The sequence below is a fragment of the Scyliorhinus torazame genome, chromosome 30 (assembly GCF_047496885.1).
Source record: "Scyliorhinus torazame isolate Kashiwa2021f chromosome 30, sScyTor2.1, whole genome shotgun sequence".
NCBI classification, from domain to species: domain Eukaryota; kingdom Metazoa; phylum Chordata; class Chondrichthyes; order Carcharhiniformes; family Scyliorhinidae; genus Scyliorhinus; species Scyliorhinus torazame.
Genome location: NC_092736.1, coordinates 32,433,389 through 32,456,178, shown reverse-complemented (window position 1 = coordinate 32,456,178; position 22,790 = coordinate 32,433,389). Strand labels below are relative to the sequence as shown.

Here is a 22,790-nt window from a genome sequence, read left to right as displayed (position 1 = left end):
GTGGATTGGCCGCACTAAATTGCCCCTTAATTGGAAAAGATTAATTGGGTACACTAAATTTAAAAAAGATATATTTCCAAGTCGAGATGGCGAGTGGCTCGGAGGGGAACCTCCAAGTGGTGGTGTTCCCAGGTATCTTGGGAATAGAACAAAGAACAAAGAACAAACAGGCCCTTCGGCCCTCCAAGCCCGTGCCGACCATGCTGCCCGACTAAACTACAATCTTCTACACTTCCTGGATCCGTATCCCTCTATTCCCATCCTATTCATGTATTTGTCAAGATGCCCCTTAAATGTCACTATCGTTCCTGCTTCCACCACCTCCTCCGGTAGCGAGTTCCAGGCACCCACTACCCTCTGCGTAAAAAACTTGCCTCGTACATCTACTCTAAACCTTGCCCCTCTCACCTTAAACCTATGCCCCCTAGTAATTGACCCCTCTACCCTGGGGAAAAGCCTCTGACTATCCACTCTGTCTATGCCCCTCATAATTTTGTAGACCTCTATCAGGTCTCCCCTCAACCTCCTTCGTTCCAGTGAGAACAAACCGAGTTTATTCAACTGCTCCTCATAGCTAATGCCCTCCATACCAGGCAACATTCTGGTAAATCTCTTCTGCACCCTCTCTAAAGCCTCCACATCCTTCTGTTAGTGTGGTGACCAGAATTGAACACTGTACTCCAAGTGTGGCCTAACTAAGGTTCTATACAGCTGCAACATGACTTGCCAATTCTTATACTCAATGCCCCGGCCAATGAAGGCAAGCATGCCGTATGCCTTCTTGACTACCTTCTCCACCTGTGTTGCCCCTTTCAATGACCTGTGGACCTGTACTGCTAGATCTCTTTGACTTTCAATACTCTTGAGGGTTCTACCATTCACTGTATATTCCCTACCTGCATTAGACCTTCCAAAATGCATTACCTCACATTTGTCCGGATTAAACTCCATCTGCCATCTCTCCGCCCAAGTCTCCAAACAATCTAAATCCTGCCGTATCCTCTGACAGTCCTCATCGCTATCCGCAATTCCACCAACCTTTGTGTCGTCTGCAAACTTACTAATCAGACCAGTTACATTTTCCTCCAATACACAAGGAAGAAAGGGATAGAAGGATATGCTGATAGTGGGAGATGAAGAGAGGGTGAGAGGAGGCTTGTTTGGTACAACTCTAGCAGAGGTTGGGTAAACAGGGGCTTGGTTATATGAAATTTAAAAACAATTAAGTCGAATGGTGAATCACCCACGAAGAAATGCCCAGCCATTGCCTCAGGATTGCTCCAACTGAGTGACCCAGACTCGGGACCGGTGAAGAAAAAATATCCTTCAGCTAAAGAAAGTAATCCCATGCAATTGCACCGGCACGAGGAGGTTATGTGAAGCAGGAATCGTTGAGAAGATATTTTGAATGTTTCCATCATGTGGCATGTGGAGAACGGGTGACCAACAGCAGACCTGGCTTTCAAATAACACTGCAAAGCATTACATAATGCGGCACGGTGGCACAGTGGTTAGCACTGCTGCCTCACAGCTCCAGGGACCCAGGTGAGTGTGTAGAGTTTGTCCGTTCTCCCCCTGTCTGCGTGGGTTTCCTCCCACAAGTCCAAAGATGTGCAGGTTAGGTGGATTGGTCATGATAAATTACCCCGGTGTGCAAAAGTTTAGGTGGGCGCTGTAGGGATAGGGAAAGGGTCGGCATAGGCTCGATGGGCCGAATGGCCTCCTTCTGCACTGAAGGGGTTCTATGGTTCTATAATCTAGCAGAGACAGGGCACAATACATTTTCACATATTGCACAATGCCTGATCACTAACCATGACCCAGAATTTCCTTGATGCCTGCACAAGATCAGTGAAATGGCAACTTTCATAGAATCATAGAAGTTTACAGCATGGAAACAGGCCCTTCGGCCCAACCAGTCCATGCCGCCCAGATTTTACCATTAAGCTAGTCCCAGTTGCCCGCACTTGGCCCATAACCCTCTATACCCATCTTACCCATGTAACTATCTAAATGCTTTTTAAAAGACACAATTGTACCCGCCTCTACTACTACCTCTGGCAGCACATTCCAGACACTCACTACCCTCTGAGTGAAGAAATTGCCCCTCTGGGCCCTTCTGAATCTCTCCCCTCTCACCTTAAACCTATGCCCTCTAGTTTTAGACTCCCCTACCTTTGGGAAAAGATGTTGACTATCTACCTTATCTATGCCCCTCATTATTTTATAGACCTCTATAAGATCACCCCTAAGCCTCCTACGCTCCAGGGAAAAAAGCCCCAGTCTATCCAGCCTCTCCTTATAACTCAAACCATCAAGTCCCAGTAACATCCTAGTAAATCTTTTCTGCACTCTTTCTAGTTTAATAATATCCTTTCTATAATAGGGTGACCAGAACTGCACACAGTATTCCAAGTGTGGCCGTACCAATATCTTGTACAACTTCAACAAGACGTCCCAACTCCTGTATTCAATGTTCTGACCAATGAAACCAAGCATGCCGAATGCCTTCTTCACCTGCGACTCCACCTTCAAGGAGCTATGAACCTGTACTCCTAGATCTCTTTGTTCTATAACTCTCCCCAACACCATACCATTAACTGAGTAGGTCCTGGCCTGATTCGATCTGCCAAAATGCATCACCTCACATTTATCTAAATTAAACTCCATCTGCCATTCGTCGGCCCACTGGCCTAATTGATCAAGATCCCGTTGCAATCCTAGATAACCTTCTTCACTATCCACTGTGCCACCAATCTTGGTGTCATCTGCAAACTTACTAACCATGCCTCCTAAATTCTCATCCAAATCATTAATATAAATGTCAAATAACAGTGGACCCAGCACCGATCCCTGAGGCACGCCACTGGTCACAGGCCTCCAGTTTGAAAAACAACTCTCTACAACCACCCTCTGTCTTCTGTCGTCCAGCCAATTTTGAATCCAATTGGCAACCTCACCCTGGATCCCGTGAGCTTTAATCTTCTGCAACAACCTACCATGCGGTACCTTGTCAAAGGCTTTGCTAAAGTCCATGTAGACAACGTCTACTGCACTGCCCTCATCTACCTTCTTGGTCACCCCCTCAAAAAACTCAATCAAATTTGTGAGACATGATTTTCCACGCACAAAGCCATGCTGACTGCCCCGAATCAGTCCTTGCCTCTCTAAATGCTTGTAGATCCTGTCTCTCAGAATACCTTCTAGCAACTTACCTACTACAGACGTTAGGCTCACTGGTCTGTAGTTCCCAGGCTTTTTTCCCTGCTGCCCTTCTTAAACAAGGGCACAACATTCGCTACTCTCCAATCTTCAGGCACCTCACCTGTGGCTGCCGATGATTCAAATATCTCTGTTAGGGGACCCGCAATTTCCTCCCTAGCCTCCCACATCCTCGGATACATTTCATCAGGTCCCGGGGATTTATCTACCTTGATGCGCTTTAAGACTTCCAGCACCTCCTCCTCTGTAATATGCACACTTCTCAAGACATCACTATTTATTTCCCTTAGTTTCCTAACATCCATGCCTTTCTCCACCGTGAATACCGATGAGAAATATTCATTCAGGATCTCACCCAACTCTTGTGGCTCTGCACATAGATGTCCTTGTTGATCCTTAAGAGGCCCTACTCTGTCCCTAGTTACTCTTTTTCCCTTTATGTATCTGGAGAAGCTCTTTGGATTCTCCTTTGCATTATTTGCCAAAGCAATTTCATGTCCCCTTTTTGCCCTCCTTATTTCCCTCTTAACTCTATTTCGACAATCTCTATACTCTTCAAGGGATCCACTTGATCCCAGTTGTTTATGTACATCATATGCCTCCTTCTTCTTTTTGACCAGAGTCTCAATATCTCGAGTCAGGGGTTCCCTACTTCTACCAGCCTTGCCCTTCACTCTAAAGGGAATGTGCTTACCCTGAACCCTGGTTACCACATTTTTAAAAGCCTCCCATTTACCAGCCGTCCCTTTGCCTGCCAACAGTCTCCCCCAATCTACCTCTGAAAGTTCCTGTCTGATACCACTAAAATTGGCCTTGCCCCAATTAAGAATTTTAACTCTTGGGCCAGACCTATCATTCTCCATAGCTATCTTAAAACTAATGGAGTTCTGGTCACTTGTCACAAAGTGATCCCTCACTAACACTTCTGTCACTTGCCCTTCCTTATTTCCCAAGACGAGGTCAAGTTTTGCCCCCTCTCTAGTCGGTCCATCCACATACTGAATGAGAAATTCCTCCTGAATACACTCAACAGATTTTCAGTAGAAAAGATGAAGGAAATTTCTGCGCAAGATACCATGGTGTCCATGCAATCAAAATAACAATTGAAGTTTATTAAAGGGTGTTTCTCAAAGCGCCGTGAATCTTGGAATTCTCTACCTCAGAGTTGTGGACGCTCCATCGTTGAATATTTTGAGATAGACTGGTACCGAGGAATTAGGGCTCGAGGAATTAGGGCAATGGAGAGCTCTAATGGGTTAAAGTGGACTCGAAGCCCCAACATCAGCCATGATAGTCCTGAACGGTGGTGTAGACTTGACGGGCCAAGTGGTCGGCTCCTGCTCCTATTTCTTATGCAATGAATAAATTGATAGTGACAGCAGGCAGCTGCACAAGGTTAGGATGCAAGATTTGTAATTATTACTGTCTGGGATACGCTGCCTTAAAGGGTGGAGGTGCAGGTCCAGTCCTAACTTCCAAAAAGGGATTTGCCAAATGTTCGAAGGGGAGGGAAAGGGCTGGGATAATGGAGCATGGGAGCAAAGAGTCGGTCCAGGTACCGAGGACTGAGTGGTCTTCCGCTGTGCTGCGAAACTGACTGTACGGTTTTCCTGTCATTAGCGGATCTGTACATGATGTCAGCGTCTGAAGGCAGAGTGATTGTAATAGAGCCACAACCACCTGTAACTGTTTGCATTTCGAGACTGTTTGCATTTCGAGACAATGCCGAGTTGCAAACAGAAGGCACGGTGGTAAGCACTGCTGCCTCATGGCACCAGGGATCCGGTTCGATCCCAACCTCGGGTGGCTGTCTCCGTGGGGTAAACAAAGGGACAACATTAGCAATTCTCCAGTCCTCCGGGACCTCACCCGTGCTTAAGGATGCTGCAAAGATATCTGTTAAGGCGCCAGTTATTTTGTCCCTCGCTTCCCTCAGTAACCTAGGATAGATCCCATCCGGACATGGGGACTTGTCCACCTTAATGCCTTTTAGAATACCTAAAACTTCCTTATGCTGACTTGGCCTAGAGTATTTAAACATCCATCCCTAGGTCGTGCCTCACAAACCTTAAGAGTTATTTGAGAAGGTGACCAAACAGGTGGATGAGGGTAAAGCAGTTGATGTGGTGTATATGATTTCAGTAAAGCGTTTGATAAGGTTCCCCACGGTAGGCTACTACAGAAAGTACGGAGGCTGGGGATTCAGGGTGACTTAGCAGTTTGGATCAGAAATTGGCTAGCTGGAAGACGACAAAGGGTGGTGGTTGATGGGAAATGTTCAGACTGGAGTCCAGTTACTAATGGTGTTTTGGGGATACTGCTGTTTGTCATTTTTATAAATGATCTGGAGGAGGGCCTATAAGGATGGGTGAGTAAATTTGCAGATGACACTAAAGTCGGTGGAGTTGTGGACAGTGGGGAAGGATGTTACAAGTTATAGAGGGACATTTGGATTTCGGCGGCAGCGGTGCGCAGGGGCCTTCTGGGAGGTGAGTAGTGAGTTTAAAAACCTTACCTTTACAGGAGCAGCCCTTTGGATTTCGGCGGCAGCGGTGCGCAGGGGCCTTCTTGGAGGTGAGTAGTGAGTTTAAAAACCTTACCTTTACAGGAGCAGCCCTTTGGATTTCGGCGGCAGCGGTGCGCAGGGGCCTTCTGGGAGGTGAGTAGTGAGTTTAAAACCACTTACCTTTACAGGAGCAGCCCTTTGGATTTCGGCGGCAGCGGTGCGCAGGGGCCTTCTGGGAGGTGAGTAGTGAGTTTAAAAACCTTACCTTTACAGGAGCAGCCCTTTGGATTTCGGCGGCAGCGGTGCGCAGGGGCCTTCTTGGAGGTGAGTAGTGAGTTTAAAAACCTTACCTTTACAGGAGCAGCCCTTTGGATTTCGGCGGCAGCGGTGCGCAGGGGCCTTCTGGGAGGTGAGTAGTGAGTTTAAAACCACTTACCTTTACAGGAGCAGCCCTTTGGATTTCGGCGGCAGCGGTGCGCAGGGGCCTTCTGGGAGGTGAGTAGTGAGTTTAAAAACCTTACCTTTACAGGAGCAGCCCTTTGGATTTCGGCGGCAGCGGTGCGCAGGGGCCTTCTGGGAGGTGAGTAGTGAGTTTAAAACCACTTACCTTTACAGGAGCAGCCCTTTGGATTTCGGCGGCAGCGGTGCGCAGGGGCCTTCTGGGAGGTGAGTAGTGAGTTTAAAAACCTTACCTTTACAGGAGCAGCCCTTTGGATTTCGGCGGCAGCGGTGCGCAGGGGCCTTCTGGGAGGTGAGTAGTGAGTTTAAAACCACTTACCTTTACAGGAGCAGCCCTTTGGATTTCGGCGGCAGCGGTGCGCAGGGGCCTTCTGGGAGGTGAGTAGTGAGTTTAAAAACCTTACCTTTACAGGAGCAGCCCTTTGGATTTCGGCGGCAGCGGTGCGCAGGGGCCTTCTGGGAGGTGAGTAGTGAGTTTAAAACCACTTACCTTTACAGGAGCAGCCCTTTGGATTTCGGCGGCAGCGGTGCGCAGGGGCCTTCTGGGAGGTGAGTAGTGAGTTTAAAACCACTTACCTTTACAGGAGCAGCCCTTTGGATTTCGGCGGCAGCGGTGCGCAGGGGCCTTCTGGGAGGTGAGTAGTGAGTTTAAAACCACTTACCTTTACAGGAGCAGCCCTTTGGATTTCGGCGGCAGCGGTGCGCAGGGGCCTTCTGGGAGGTGAGTAGTGAGTTTAAAACCACTTACCTTTACAGGAGCAGCCCTTTGGATTTCGGCGGCAGCGGTGCGCAGGGGCCTTCTGGGAGGTGAGTAGTGAGTTTAAAAACCTTACCTTTACAGGAGCAGCCCTTTGGATTTCGGCGGCAGCGGTGCGCAGGGGCCTTCTGGGAGGTGAGTAGTGAGTTTAAAACCACTTACCTTTACAGGAGCAGCCCTTTGGATTTCGGCGGCAGCGGTGCGCAGGGGCCTTCTGGGAGGGGAGTAGTGAGTTTAAAACCACTTACCTTTACAGGAGCAGCCCTTTGGATTTCGGCGGCAGCGGTGCGCAGGGGCCTTCTGGGAGGTGAGTAGTGAGTTTAAAACCACTTACCTTTACAGGAGCAGCCCTTTGGATTTCGGCGGCAGCGGTGCGCAGGGGCCTTCTGGGAGGTGAGTAGTGAGTTTAAAACCACTTACCTTTACAGGAGCAGCCCTTTGGATTTCGGCGGCAGCGGTGCGCAGGGGCCTTCTGGAAGGTGAGTAGTGAGTTTAAAACCACTTACCTTTACAGGAGCAGCCCTTTGGATTTCGGCGGCAGCGGTGCGCAGGGGCCTTCTGGGAGGTGAGTAGTGAGTTTAAAAACCTTACCTTTACAGGAGCAGCCCTTTGGATTTCGGCGGGAACCGGAAGTTCGACCTCTGGCAAGTTTCCCCCCCCCCCCCCAACCAATAAATTCTGGTGGAGAGGAAACCCGAGACACTACACGTGTAGTGTCTCCCACCCACCCTCCTCCTCTAACCTAATAATAAGACCCATTGGTGTAAGGTAAGTGCCATATTATATTATTATATTATTAGCATTGTGCAGGTCAAGGATTGGAGGTGGAGGAGCAGTCTCTGTCAGAGAGAGAACCTGAGAACATCTCAGAAGGTAAGCAAGTGATTTTTACTTTTATACCTTTTTTTCCAAATTGTGTGTGTCGGGGGGAAACTGAAGTGACATCACAGAAAAGCTGTGACCTGAGTGGCTGGTTGGGATTCTAACCTAAATTTTTTTGAGTATTTGGGAACTAATTAAACATAATAACTTAATTATAATTTAGAGGATATCTAAGCCAGAGATCGGAGAATATTATAGTTAGCTATCGCATTTCTATTAGAAATCTAGTGCTAGGAAACAGATAGTTGACAGTAACTTTGTAATTTAAAAAAAAAAGTATTTAAAAAAAAAAAAAGACAAATTTTAATTTTAATTAATTGACGCAATGTCAGTTAGAGGGGTGCTGTGCTCTGACTGTGAGATGTGGCAGGTCCGGGAGGCTTCCAGCGTCCCGGATGGCTTCATCTGCAGAAAGTGCACCCAACTGCAGCTCCTCACAGACCGCATGGTTCGGTTGGAGCAGCAATTGGATGCACTTAGGAGCATGCAGGTGGCGGAAAGCGTCATAGATCGCAGTTATGTAAGTGTGGTCACACCCAAGGTGCAGGCAGAGAAATGGGTGACCACCAGAAAGGGCAGGCAGTCAGTGCAGGAATCCCCTGTGGTTGTCCCCCTCTCGAACAGATATACCCCTTTGGATACTGTCGGGGGGGATAGCCTATCAGGGGAAAACAGCAGCAGCCAGAGCAGTGGCACCACGGCTGGCTCTGATGTTCAGAAGGGAGGGTCAAAGCGCAGAAGAGTAATAGTAATAGGGGACTCTATAGTCAGGGGCACAGATAGGCGCTTCTGTGGACGTGAAAGAGACTCCAGGATGGTATGTTGCCTCCCTGGTGCCAGGGTCCAGGATGTCTCCGAACGGGTAGAGGGAATCTTGAAGGGGGAGGGCAAACAGGCAGAGGTCGTTGTACATATTGGTACTAACGACATAGGCAGGAAGGGGCATGAGGTCCTGCAGCAGGAGTTCAGGGAGCTAGGCAGAAAGTTAAAAGACAGGACCTCGAGGGTTGTAATCTCGGGATTACTCCCTGTGCCACGTGCCAGTGAGGCTAGAAATAGGAAGATAGAGCAGACAAACACGTGGCTAAACAGCTGGTGTAGGAGGGAGGGTTTCTGTTATCTGGACCACTGGGAGCTCTTCCGGGGCAGGTGTGACCTGTATAAGATGGACGGGTTGCATCTAAACCGGAGAGGCATAAATATCCTGGCCGCGAGATTTGCTAGTGTCACACGGGAGGGTTTAAACTAGTATGGCAGGGGGGTGGGCACGGGAGCAATAGGTCAGAAGGTGAGAGCATTGATGGAGAAGTAGGGAATAGGGACAGTGTGGCTCTGAGGCAGAGCAGACGGGGAGAAGTTGCTGAACACAGAGGGTCTGGTGGCCTGAAGTGCATATGTTTTAATGCAAGGAGCATTACGGGTAAGGCAGATGAACTTAGAGCTTGGATTACTACTTGGAACTATGATGTTGTTGCCATTACAGAGACCTGGTTGAGGGAAGGGCAGGATTGGCAGCTAAACGTTCCAGGATTTAGATGTTTCAGGCGGGATAGAGGGGGATGTAAAAGGGGAGGCGGAGTTGCGCTACTTGTTCAGGAGAGTATCACAGCTATACAGCGAGAGGACACCTCAGAGGGCAGTGAGGCTATATGGGTAGAGATCAGGAATAAGAAGGGTGCAGTCACAATGTTGGGGGTATACTACAGGCCTCCCAACAGCCAGCGGGAGATAGAGGAGCAGATAGGTAGACAGATTTTGGAAAAGAGTAAAAACAACAGGGTTGTGGTGATGGGAGACTTCAACTTCCCCAATATTGACTGGGACTCACTTAGTGCCAGGGGCTTAGACGGGGCAGAGTTTGTAAGGAGCATCCAGGAGGGCTTCTTAAAACAATATGTAAACAGTCCAACTAGGGAAGGGGCGGTACTGGACCTGGTATTGGGGAATGAGCCCGGCCAGGTGGTAGATGTTTCAGTAGGGGAGCATTTCGGTAACAGTGACCACAATTCAGTAAGTTTTAAAGTACTGGTGGACAAGGATAAGAGTGGTCCGAGGATGAATGTGCTAAATTGGGGGAAGGCTAATTATAACAATATTAGGCGGGAACTGAAGAACATAGATTGGGGGCGGATGTTTGAGGGCAAATCAACATCTGACATGTGGGAGGCTTTCAAGTGTCAGTTGAAAGGAATACAGGACAGGCATGTTCCTGTGAGAAAGAAAGATAAATACGGCAATTTTCGGGAACCTTGGATGACGAGTGATATTGTAGGCCTCGTCAAAAAGAAAAAGGAGGCATTTGTCAGGGCTAAAAGGCTGGGAACAGACGAAGCCTGTGTGGCATATAAGGAAAGTAGGAAGGAACTTAAGCAAGGAGTCAGGAGGGCTAGAAGGGGTCATGAAAAGTCATTGGCAAATAGGGTTAAGGAAAATCCCAAGGCTTTTTACACTTACATAAAAAGCAAGAGGGTAGCCAGGGAAAGGGTTGGCCCACTGAAGGATAGGCAAGGGAATCTATGTGTGGAGCCAGAGGAAATGGGCGAGGTACTAAATGAATACTTTGCATCAGTATTCACCAAAGAGAAGGAATTGATAGATGTTGAGTCTGGAGAAGGGGGTGTAGATAGCCTGGGTCACATTGTCATCCAAAAAGACGAGGTGTTGGGTGTCTTAAAAAATATTAAGGTAGATAAGTCCCCAGGGCCGGATGGGATCTACCCCAGAATACTGAAGGAGGCTGGAGAGGAAATTGCTGAGGCCTTGACAGAAATCTTTGGATCCTCGCTGTCTTCAGGGGATGTCCCGGAGGACTGGAGAATAGCCAATGTTGTTCCTCTGTTTAAGAAGGGTGGCAGGGATAATCCCGGGAACTACAGGCCGGTGAGCCTTACTTCAGTGGTAGGGAAATTACTGGAGAGAATTCTTCGAGACAGGATCTACTCCCATTTGGAAGCAAATGGACGTATTAGTGAGAGGCAGCACGGTTTTGTGAAGGGGAGGTCGTGTCTCACGAACTTGATAGAGTTTTTCGAGGAGGTCACTAAGATGATTGATGCAGGTAGGGCAGTAGATGTTGTCTATATGGACTTCAGTAAGACCTTTGACAAGGTCCCTCATGGTAGACTAGTACAAAAGGTGAAGTCACACGGGATCAGGGGTGAACTGGCAAGGTGGATACAGAACTGGCTAGGCCATAGAAGGCAGAGGGTAGCAATGGAGGGATGCTTTTCTAATTGGAGGGCTGTGACCAGTGGTGTTCCACAGGGATCAGTGCTGGGACCTTTGCTCTTTGTAGTATATATAAATGATTTGGAGGAAAATGTAACTGGTCTGATTAGTAAGTTTGCAGACGACACAAAGGTTGGTGGAATTGCGGATAGCGATGAGGACTGTCTGAGGATACAGCAGGATTTAGATTGTCTGGAGACATGGGCGGAGAGATGGCAGATGGAGTTTAACCTGGACAAATGTGAGGTAATGCATTTTGGAAGGGCTAATGCAGGTAGGGAATATACAGTGAATGGTAGAACCCTCAAGAGTATAGAAAGTCAAAGAGATCTAGGAGTACAGGTCCACAGATCACTGAAAGGGGCTACACAGGTGGAGAAGGTAGTCAAGAAGGCATACGGCATGCTTGCCTTCATTGGCCGGGGCATTGAGTATAAGAATTGGCAAGTCATGTTGCAGCTGTATAGAACCTTAGTTAGGCCACACTTGGAGTATAGTGTTCAATTCTGGTCGCCACACTACCAGAAGGATGTGGAGGCTTTAGAGAGGGTGCAGAAGAGATTTACCAGAATGTTGCCTGGTATGGAGGGCATAAGCTATGAGGAGCGATTGAATAAACTCGGTTTGTTCTCACTGGAACGAAGGAGGTTGAGGGGCGACCTGATAGAGGTATACAAAATTATGAGGGGCATAGACAGAGTGGATAGTCAGAGGCTTTTCCCCAGGGTAGAGGGGTCAATTACTAGGGGGCATAGGTTTAAGGTGAGAGGGGCAAAGTTTAGAGTAGATGTACGAGGCAAGTTTTTTACGCAGAGGGTAGTGGGTGCCTGGAACTCACTACCGGAGGAGGTAGTGGAGGCAGGGACGATAGGGACATTTAAGGGGCATCTTGACAAATATATGAATAGGATGGGAATAGAAGGATACGGACCCAGGAAGTGTAGAAGATTGTAGTTTAGTCGGGCAGTATGGTCGGCACGGGCTTGGAGGGCCGAAGGGCCTGTTCCTGTGCTGTACATTTCTTTGTTCTTTGTTCTTTGTTTATAGATAAGCTGCAGCGCTGGACTGAGAGGTGGCAAATGGAGTTTAATGCAGAAAAGTGTGAGGTGATTCATTTTGGGAGGAATAACAGGAAGACAGAGTACTGGGCTAATGGTAAGATTCTTGGCAGTGTGGATGAGCAGAGAGATCTCGGTGTCCATGTACATAGATCCCTGAAAGTTGCCACCCAGGTTGAGAGGGTTGTTAAGAAGGCGTACGGTGTGCTAGCCTTTATTGGTAGAGGGATTGAGTTTCAGAGCCATGAGGTCATGTTGCAGCTGTACAAAACTCTGGTGCGGCCGCATTTGGAGTATTGTGTGCAATTCTGGTCGCCGCATTATAGAAAGGATGTGGAAGCACTGGAAAGGGTGCAGAGGAGATTTACCAGAATGTTGCCTGGTATGGAGGGAAGATCTTATGAGGAAAGGCTGAGGGACATGAGGCTAATTTCGTTAGAGAGAAGGTTAAGAGGTGACTTAATTGAGGCATACAAGATGATCAGAGGATTGGATAGGGTGGACAGTGAGAGCCTTTTTCTTCGGATGGTGATGTCTAGCACGAGGGGACATAACTTTAAATTGGGGAGAGATAGATATAAGACAGATGTCAGAGGTAGGTTCTTTACTCAGAGTAGTAAGGGCGTGGAATGCCCTGCCTGCAACAGTAGTGACTCGCCAACACGAAGGGCATTGGATAGACATATGGACGATAAGGGAATAGTGTAGATGGGCTTTAGAGTGGTTTCACAGGTCAGCGCAACATCGAGGGCCGAAGGGCCTGCACTGCGCTGTAATGTTCTATGTTCTAGCCTCAACATCCGTCATGTCCCTCTCCTTGGTGAATACTGATGCAAAGTACTCATTAAGAATCTCACCCATTTCCTCTGACTCCACGCATAAATTCCCTCTTTTGTCTTTGAGTGGGCCAATCCTTTCTCTAGTTACCCTCTTGCTCCTTATATACGAATAAAAGGCTTTGGGATTTTCCTTAACCCTGTTAGCCAAAGATATTTCATGACCACTTTTAGCCCTCTTTATTGCGCGTTTGAGATTTGTCCTACTTTCCCGATATTCCTCCAAAGTTTCATCAGTTTTAAGTTGCCTAGATCTTATGTATGCTTCCTTTTTCATTTTAGCTAGTCTCACAATTCCACCAGTCATCCATGGTTCCCTAATCTTGCCATTTCTATCCCTCATTTTCCTCCGGGTTTCCTCCGGGTGCTCCGGTTTCCTTCCACAGTCCAAAGATGTGCAGGTTAGGTGGATTGGTCATGTTAAATTGCCCCTTAATGTCCACGATTTGAAGGGGTTACAGAGTTCCGGTATTGGGCGGGGGGGGGGGGGGGGGGGGGGGGGCCTTGTGTTCTTTCAGAGGGTCAGTGTAGACTCGATGGACCGAATGGCCCCCTTCTGCACTGTAGGGATTCTATGATTCTATAAAGCTTGTCGTAAAGCTTTACGCAGAGGGTAGTGGGTGCCTGGAACTCGCTGCCGGAGGAGGTGGTGGAAGCAGGGATGATAGTGACATTTAAGGGGCATCTTGACAAATACATGAATAGGATGGGAATAGAGGGATACGGACCCAGGAAGTGTAGAAGATTGTAGTTTAGTCGGGCAGCATGGTCGGCACGGGCTTGGAGGGCCGAGGGGCCTGTTCCTGTGCTGTACATTTCTTTGTTCTTTGTTCTCTGTTCTTTGGTTGAGGGCTCTGGGTCTGTACTCGTTGGAGTTTAGGATGAGGGGGAATCTTATTGAAACTTACAGGATACTGCGAGGCCTGGATAGAGTGGACGTGGAGAGGATGTTTCCACTTGTAGGAAAAACTAGAACCAGGGGGCACAATCTCAGACTAAAGGGACGATCCTTCAAAATAGAGATGAGGAGGAATTTCTTCAGCCAGAGGGTGGTGAATCTGTGAAACACTTTGCCGCAGAAGGCTGTGGAGGCCAATTCACTGAATGTTTTTAAGACCAAAATAGATAGGTTCTTGATTAATAAGGGGATCGGGGATTATGGGGGAAAGGTAGGAGAATGGGGATGAGAAAATATCAGCCGTGATTGAATGGCGGAGCAGACTCGATGGGCCGAATGGCCTAATTCTGCTCCTAAGTCTTGTGGTCTTATTACAAAATCTTACTTTCTCTGTGAACATGTCACATCTTTCAAGTTTGTCCAGTGTCATGCTTGAAACAGCGACGTAATATTTTTTCGTCATCAACAGGTCTAGAGGAACTTGGTAAAACAACAGGTTCTTCTCTCTCACAGTCAGGTTTTTCTTTGGCAGGGGCGAGTCAAGGAAGGCAACTTTCACCATCTTATTGCCTTTGAAAATAAAAAGAAATGGCATTTAAACTCCGAGCTGATATTGGTAATCTGTGTGGACAAGGCGGAGTTAGCATGCATGGCTTGGCGAGCATTAAGGACATATACAGCATACAAGCAATACATATTTTCCCAGCACATCATAAGATCAGATCTCAGAAAACATCTACAGAAAAGTTCATTCTCCCACAACCAATGATCAACAGCAGAAAAAAGTAATGAGAGAGCGGCTTCAAAACCTCGAGTCTGCGCTGAACTAGATTGAATGGATTTAAAATCTGAGCTATCAGTGAGTAAATGTAGCTCAGCCAGGAGAGCTCACTGCTCAAAGCTAGTGAAAAATGTTCAAGCGGAGCTCCAGGAACGTTCTTATGAAATCGCTCACCATGAGGGAATGCTAGATTTCAAATACAGGGAGCGCCAAATAATCGTTAATACCGTCCAAACTTACAACCAGTTCCATCAAGAAGGACAAGGCAGCAGATACCGGGAAACACCACCACCTGGAGGTCATCATAGAATTTACAGTGCAGAAGGAGGCTATTCGGCCCATCGAGTCTGCACCAGCTCTTGGAAAGAGCACCCTACCCAAGGTCAACACCTCCACCCTCTGGGAACTCGCCACACACTGCTCAAGGGCAATAAATGCTGGCCAAGGCAGCAACAGCTACATTCCGTAAATGAATAAATAGTAATATACAATAATCTATTGTATGATTTTGACATTAGAGGGGATAAATGACTAATCCGGTTTCTAGAGATATTGAAGAGAAAACATTGAGCTAAACATTAGACCTCAGTTATAGAACATAGAAAATACAGCACAGAACAGGCCCTTCAGCCCACTATATTGTGCCGAACCTTTGTCCCAGATTAATCATAGAATTTACAGTGCAGAAGGAGGCCACCCGGCCCATCAAGTCTGCACCAGCTCTTGGAAAGAGCACCCTACCCAAGGTCAACACCTCCACCCTATCCCCATAACCCAGCAACCCCACCCAACACTAAGGGCAATTTTGGACACTAAGGGCAATTTATCATGGCCAATCCACCTAACCTGCACATCTTTGGACTGTGGGAGGAAACCGGAGCACCCGGAGGAAACCCACGCAGACACGGGGAGAACGTGCATACTCCGCACAGACAGTGACCCAAGCCGAATCGAACCTGGGACCCTGGAGCTGTGAAGCAATTGTGCTATCCACAATGCTACCGTGCATCTAAAGTTATCCTTTAGAGCAGTCATTTCCAAACTCAGGGTTGCAACCCGTCGGCGGGTGTCGTGAGGGTCACTTTGCGATCGGTCGCGGCGTTCCTGATTGCGGGAGGAATTCCCCAACAGCCGTGACCAGCTTTTAAAAGTGCCTGGCGCGACGGGCTTTCAAGGATGCCGGCCGTCCCGCGCATGCGTGCCCCCTCAGTCGGATTTCACAGTGCGCAGGCCCGGAGCCCAGCGGGGGAAGACCGCCTCCTCCTGACATCAGCGCGTTCTCCCAGGAACCGGCTGAAGATATGCACATTGCCCTCTCCTCCTGTGAACCTGATTAGAGTGAGATTGTGAGGACCAAGCAGGCTCACCTGTCGCACTAAAAGCAAAAGAAAATGGTATGTTGCAAAGCTCGGTCAGCGTGGGTCCTGAAGGTCAGCAGCACGGTAGCACAGTGGTTAGCACTGTGGCTTCAAAGCGCCAGGGTCCCAGGTTCGATTCCCCACTGGGTCACTGTCTGTGCAGAGTCTGCACGTTCTCCCCGTGTCTGCGTGGGTTTCCACCGGGTGCTCCGATTTCCTCCCACCGTCCAAAGACGTGCAGGTCAGGCGGATTGGCCACGATAAATTGCCCGTGATCAAAAAGGTTAGGAGGGGTTATTGGGTTACGGGGATAGGGTGGAAGAGAGGGCTTAAGTGGGTCGGTGCAGACTCGATGGGCCGAATGGCCTCCTTCTGCACTGTATGTTCTATGTCAGCCGCTTGGTAAATTTGGGTCCCAGGAAAAAGTTGAAAAACACAGCTTTAGAGAGAGCATTGGGAACACAATATCCCAACATTGCTCAGCCCACTCTCCCCACTCGATTCTGCCCCTCTCTCTCAGGTGCTCCCACTGGGGGATTCTCTCTCTCTCATTTTTCTCTCCCTTTCCCTCCAGCCGCTTCAGTCTCCCTCTCTCTCTGTCTGCTTCTCATAGAATCCCTACAGTGCAGAAGGAGGCCACTAAGCCCATTAAGTCTGTACCACCCTATCCTTCGTAAGCCCTGAACCCCCTAACCATTGGGCAACAAGGGGCAATTTAGCACGGCCAACCAACCTAACATTACGGTGTCACCCTCTCTGCCCGATTCCCTCACCCTTTCCGCCTGCATTCCCCTCCCACGCTTTGCCCAATGCTCGCTCTCTCTCCCCCGCCGGATTCTCGCTCTCCCCCCGCCGGATTCTCGCTCACTCCCCGCCCGATTCTCGCTCTCTCCCCGCCCGATTCTCGCTCTCTCCCCGCCCGATTCTCGCTCTCTCCCCGCCCGATTCTCGCTCTCTCCCCGCCCGATTCTCGCTCTCTCCCCGCCCGATTCTCGCTCTCTCCCCGCCCGATTCTCGCTCTCTCCCCGCCCGATTCTCACTCTCTCCCCCGCCCGATTCTCGCTCTCTCCCCGCCCGATTCTCGCTCTCTCCCCCGCCCGATTCTCGCTCTCTCCCCCGCCCGATTCTCGCTCTCTCCCCCGCCCGATTCTCGCTCTCTCCCCCGCCCGATTCTCGCTCTCCCCCCGCCCGATTCTCGCTCTCCCCCGCCCGATTCTCGCTCTCCCCGCCCGATTCTCGCTCTCCCCGCCCGATTCTCGCTCTCCCCCGCCCGATTCTCGCTCTCCCCCGCCCGATTCTCGCTCTCTCCCCCGCCCGATTCTCACTCTCTCCCCCGCCCGATTCTCACTCTCTCCCCCGCCCGATTCTTGCTCTCCCCCCGCCCGATTCTCGCTCTCCCCCCGCCCGATTCTCGCTCTCCCCCGCCCGATTCTCACTCTCCCCCGCCCGATTCTCGCTCTCCCCGCCCGATTCTCGCTCTCCCCGCCCGATTCTCGCTCTCCCCCGCCCGATTCTCGCTCTCCCCCGCCCGATTCTCGCTCTCCCCCGCCCGATTCTCACTCTCTCCCCCTGCCCGATTCTCGCTCTCCCCCGCCCGATTCTCGCTCTCCCCCGCCCGATTCTCGCTCTCCCCCGCCCGATTCTCGCTCTCCCCCACCCGATTCTCGCTCTCCCCCACCCGATTCTCGCTCTCCCCCGCCCGATTCTCGCTCTCCCCCGCCCGATTCTCGCTCTCCCCGCCCGATTCTCGCTCTCCCCGCCCGATTCTCGCTCTCCCCCGCCCGATTCTCGCTCTCCCCGCCCGATTCTCGCTCTCTCCCCCCCGCCCGATTCTCACTCTCTCCCCCTGCCCGATTCTTGCTTTCCCCCGCCCGATTCTCGCTCCCTCTCCCCCGCCCGATTCTCGCTCTCTCTCCCCCGCCCGATTCTCGCTCTCTCCCCGCCCGATTCTCGCTCTCTCCCCGCCCGATTCTCGCTCTCTCTCCCCCGCCCGATTCTCGCTCTCTCCCCACCGGATTCTCGCTCTCTCCCCTCCGCCCAATTCTCGCTCCCCCCCCCCTGCCCAATTCTCGCTCTCTCCCCCTGCCAGGTTCTCGCTCTCTCCCCTGCCGGATTCTCGCCCTCTCCCCCCTCTGCCCAATTCTCGCTCTCCCCGCCCCCTCTGCCCAATTCTCGCTCCCCCCCGCCCGATTCTCGCACTCTCCCCCCTCCGCCCGATTCTCGCCCTCTCCCCCCCACCTGCCCGATTCACGCCCTCTTCCCCCCTCTGCCCGATTCTCGCTCTCTCCCCCCTCTGCCCGATTCTCGCCCTCCCCCCCACCTGCCCGATTCTCGCCCTCTCCCCCCCACCTGCCCGATTCTCGCCCTCTCCCCCCCACCTGCCCGATTCTCGCCCTCTTCCCCCCTCTGCCCGATTCTCGCCCTCTCCCCCCCTCTGCACGATTCACGCTCTCTCCCCCCCCACCTGCCCGATTCTCGCCCTCTCCCCCCTCTGCACGATTCTCACTCTCCCCCCCGCCCGATTCTTGCTCTCCCCCCCGCCCGATTCTCGCTCTCCCCCCGCCCGATTCTCGCTCTCCCCCGCCCGATTCTCACTCTCCCCCGCCCGATTCTCGCTCTCCCCGCCCGATTCTCGCTCTCCCCGCCCGATTCTCGCTCTCCCCCGCCCGATTCTCGCTCTCCCCCGCCCGATTCTCGCTCTCCCCCGCCCGATTCTCACTCTCTCCCCCTGCCCGATTCTCGCTCTCCCCCGCCCGATTCTCGCTCTCCCCCGCCCGATTCTCGCTCTCCCCCGCCCGATTCTCGCTCTCCCCCACCCGATTCTCGCTCTCCCCCACCCGATTCTCGCTCTCCCCCGCCCGATTCTCGCTCTCCCCCGCCCGATTCTCGCTCTCCCCGCCCGATTCTCGCTCTCCCCGCCCGATTCTCGCTCTCCCCCGCCCGATTCTCGCTCTCCCCCGCCCGATTCTCGCTCTCTCCCCCCCGCCCGATTCTCACTCTCTCCCCCTGCCCGATTCTTGCTTTCCCCCGCCCGATTCTCGCTCCCTCTCCCCCGCCCGATTCTCGCTCTCTCTCCCCCGCCCGATTCTCGCTCTCTCCCCGCCCGATTCTCGCTCTCTCCCCGCCCGATTCTCGCTCTCTCTCCCCCGCCCGATTCTCGCTCTCTCCCCACCGGATTCTCGCTCTCTCCCCTCCGCCCAATTCTCGCTCCCCCCCCCTGCCCAATTCTCGCTCTCTCCCCCTGCCAGGTTCTCGCTCTCTCCCCTGCCGGATTCTCGCCCTCTCCCCCCTCTGCCCAATTCTCGCTCTCCCCCGCCCCCTCTGCCCAATTCTCGCTCCCCCCCGCCCGATTCTCGCACTCTCCCCCCTCCGCCTGATTCTCGCCCTCTCCCCCCCACCTGCCCGATTCACGCCCTCTTCCCCCCTCTGCCCGATTCTCGCTCTCTCCCCCCTCTGCCCGATTCTCGCCCTCCCCCCCACCTGCCCGATTCTCGCCCTCTCCCCCCCACCTGCCCGATTCTCGCCCTCTCCCCCCCACCTGCCCGATTCTCGCCCTCTTCCCCCCTCTGCCCGATTCTCGCCCTCTCCCCCCTCTGCACGATTCACGCTCTCTCCCCCCCACCTGCCCGATTCTCGCCCTCTCCCCCCTCTGCACGATTCTCACTCTCCCCCCACCTGCCCGATTCTCGCTCTCCCTCTCTGCCCGATTTTCGCCCTCTCTCCCCCCTCTGCCCGATTCTCGCCCTCTCCACCCTCTGCCCGATTCTCGCCCTCTCCCCCCACCTGCCGATTCTCACTCTCTCCCCCCACCTGCCGATTCTCACTCTCTCCCCCCCCATGCCCGATTCTCGCTCTCCCTCTCTGCCCGATTCTCGCTCTCCCTCTCTGCCCGATTCTCGCTCTCCCTCTCTGCCCGATTCTCGCTCTCCCTCTCTGCCCGATTCTCGCTCTCCCTCTCTGCCCGATTCTCGCTCTCCCTCTCTGCCCGATTCTCGCTCTCTCCCCCGCCCGATTCTCGCTCTCCCCCCGCCCGATTCTCGCTCTCCCCCGCCGGATTCTCGCTCTCCCCCGCCCGATTCTCGCTCTCCCCCGCCCGATTCTCGCTCTCCCCGCCCGATTCGCGTTCTCCCCAGCCCGATTCTCGCTCTCCCCGCCCGATTCTCGCTCTCTCTCCCCCGCCCGATTCTCGCTCTCCCCCGCCCGATTCTCACTCTCTCCCCTGCCCGATTCTTGCTTTCCCCCGCCCGATTCTCGCTCTCTCTCCCCAGCCCGATTCTCGCTCTCTCTCCCCCGCCCGATTCTCGCTCTCTCCCCGCCCGATTCTCGCTCTCCCCGCCCGATTCTCGCTATCTCTCCCCCGCCCGATTCTCGCCCTCTCCCCACCGGATTCTCGCTCTCTCGCCTCCGCCCAATTCTCACTCCACCCCCCTGCCCAATTCTCGCTCTCTCCCCCTGCCAGGTTCTCGCTCTCTCCCCTGCCGGATTCTCGCCCTCTCCCCCCTCTGCCCAATTCTCGCTCTCCCCGCCCCCTCTGCCCAATTCTCGCTCCCCCCCCTGCCCGATTTTCGCACTCTCCCCCCTCTGCCCGATTCTCGCCCTCTCCCCCCCACCTGCCCGATTCACGCCCTCTTCCCCCCTCTGCCCGATTCTCGCTCTCTCCCCCCTCTGCCCTATTCTCGCCCTCTCCCCCCCACCTGCCCGATTCTCGCCCTCTCCCCCCCCACCTGCCCGATTCTCGCCCTCTCCCCCCCACCTGCCCGATTCTCGCCCTCTTCCCCCCTCTGCCCGAATCTCGCCCTCTCCCCCCTCTGCACGATTCACGCTCTCTCCCCCCCACCTGCCCGATTCTCGCCCTCTCCCCCCTCTGCACGATTCTCACTCTCCCCCCACCTGCCCGATTCTCGCTCTCCCTCTCTGCCCGATTTTCGCCCTCTCTCCCCCCTCTGCCCGATTCTCGCCCTCTCCCCCCTCTGCCCGATTCTCGCCCTCTCCCCCCACCTGCCGATTCTCACTCTCTCCCCCCACCTGCCGATTCACACTCTCTTCCCCCCTCTGCCCGATTCTCGCCCTCTCTCCCCTCTGCCCGATTCTCACTCTCCCCCCTCTGCCCGATTCTCGCCCTCTCCCCCCTCCGCCCGATTCTCGGCCTCCCCCCCTCTGCCCGATTCTCGCCCTCTCCCCCCTCTGCCCGATTCTCGCCCTCTCCCCCCTCTGCCCGATTCTCGCCCTCTCCCCCCTCTGCCAGATTCTCGCCCTCTCCCCCCTCTGCCCGATTCTCGCTCTCTCCCCCCCCATGCCCGATTCTCGCTCTCCCTCTCTGCCCGATTCTCGCTCTCCCTCTCTGCCCGATTCTCGCTCTCCCTCTCTGCCCGATTCTCGCTCTCCCTCTCTGCCCGATTCTCGCTCTCCCTCTCTGCCCGATTCTCGCTCTCCCTCTCTGCCCGATTCTCGCTCTCCCTCTCTGCCCGATTCTCGCTCTCCCTCTCTGCCCGATTCTCGCTCTCCCTCTCTGCCCGATTCTCGCTCTCCCTCTCTGCCCGATTCTCGCTCTCTCTCCCCCGCCCGATTCTCGCTCTCCCCTGGCCCGATTCTCGCTCTCCCCCGCCGGATTCTCGCTCTCCCCGCCCGATTCTCGCTCTCTCCCCCGCCCGATTCTCGCTCTCCCCCGCCCGATTCTCGCTCTCCCCCCGCCCAATTCTCGCTCTCCCCCGCCCAATTCTCGCTCTCTCTCCCCCGCCCGATTCTTGCTCTCTCTCCCCCGCCCGATTCTCGCTCTCTCTCCCCCGCCCGATTCTCGCTCTCTCTCCCCCGCACGTTTCTCGCTCTCCCCGCCCAATTCTCGCTCTCCCCCGCCCGATTCTCGCTCTCTCTCCCCCGCCCGATTCTCGCCCTCTCCCCCCTCTGCACGATTCTCGCCCTCTCCCCCCTCTGCACGATTCTCACTCTCCCCCCCCTGCCCGATTCTCGCCCTCTCCCCCCTCTGCACGATTCTCGCCCTCCCCGCCCTCTGCACGATTCTCACTCTCCCCCCACCTGCCCGATTCTCACTCTCCCCCCTCTGCCCGATTCTCCCTCTCCCCACTCTGCCCGATTCTCACTCTCCCCCCACCTGCCCGATTCTCACTCTCCCCCCACCTGCCCGATTCTCGCCCTCTCCCCCCTCTGCCCGATTCTCGCTCTCCCCCCTCTGCCCGATTCTCCCTCTTCCCCCCTCTGCCCGATTCTCGCACTCTCCCCCCTCTGCCCGATTCTCGCTCTCTCCCCCCCCCATGCCCGATTCTCGCTCTCCCTCTCTGCCCGATTCTCGCTCTCCCTCTCTGCCCGATTCTCGCTCTCCCTCTCTGCCCGATTCTCGCTCTCCCTCTCTGCCCGATTCTCGCTCTCCCTCTCTGCCCGATTCTCGCTCTCCCTCTCTGCCCGATTCTCGCTCTCCCTCTCTGCCCGATTCTCGCTCTCCCCCCCGCCCGATTCTCGCTCTCCCCCCGCCCGATTCTCGCTCTCCCCCGCCGGATTCTCGCTCTCCCCCGCCCGATTCTCGCTCTCCCCGCCCGATTCTCGCTCTCCCCGCCCGATTCGCGTTCTCCCCAGCCCGATTCTCGCTCTCCCCGCCCGATTCTCGCTCTCTCTCCCCCGCCCGATTCTCGCTCTCCCCCGCCCGATTCTCACTCTCTCCCCTGCCCGATTCTTGCTTTCCCCCGCCCGATTCTCGCTCTCTCTCCCCAGCCCGATTCTCGCTCTCTCTCCCCCGCCCGATTCTCGCTCTCTCCCCGCCCGATTCTCGCTCTCCCCGCCCGATTCTCGCTAT

The 22,790-nt window shown here is 53.5% G+C and overlaps 2 protein-coding genes across 2 annotated transcripts in view; one reads left to right on the top strand and one right to left on the bottom strand.

Annotated features, from left to right (window-relative positions):
* The window catches only part of anxa2b (annexin A2b), a 316,940-nt gene that overhangs the window by 44,652 nt on the left and 249,498 nt on the right, over nucleotides 1-22,790 (top strand). The window lies entirely within an intron of this gene.
* The window catches only part of LOC140404253 (little elongation complex subunit 2-like), an 88,799-nt gene that overhangs the window by 22,921 nt on the left and 43,088 nt on the right, over nucleotides 1-22,790 (bottom strand). The window contains exon 8 of the mRNA XM_072492585.1: nucleotides 14,232-14,416. Within this exon, the coding sequence (XP_072348686.1) occupies nucleotides 14,232-14,416 (185 nt within the window). The remainder of the gene's footprint in view (nucleotides 1-14,231; nucleotides 14,417-22,790) is intronic.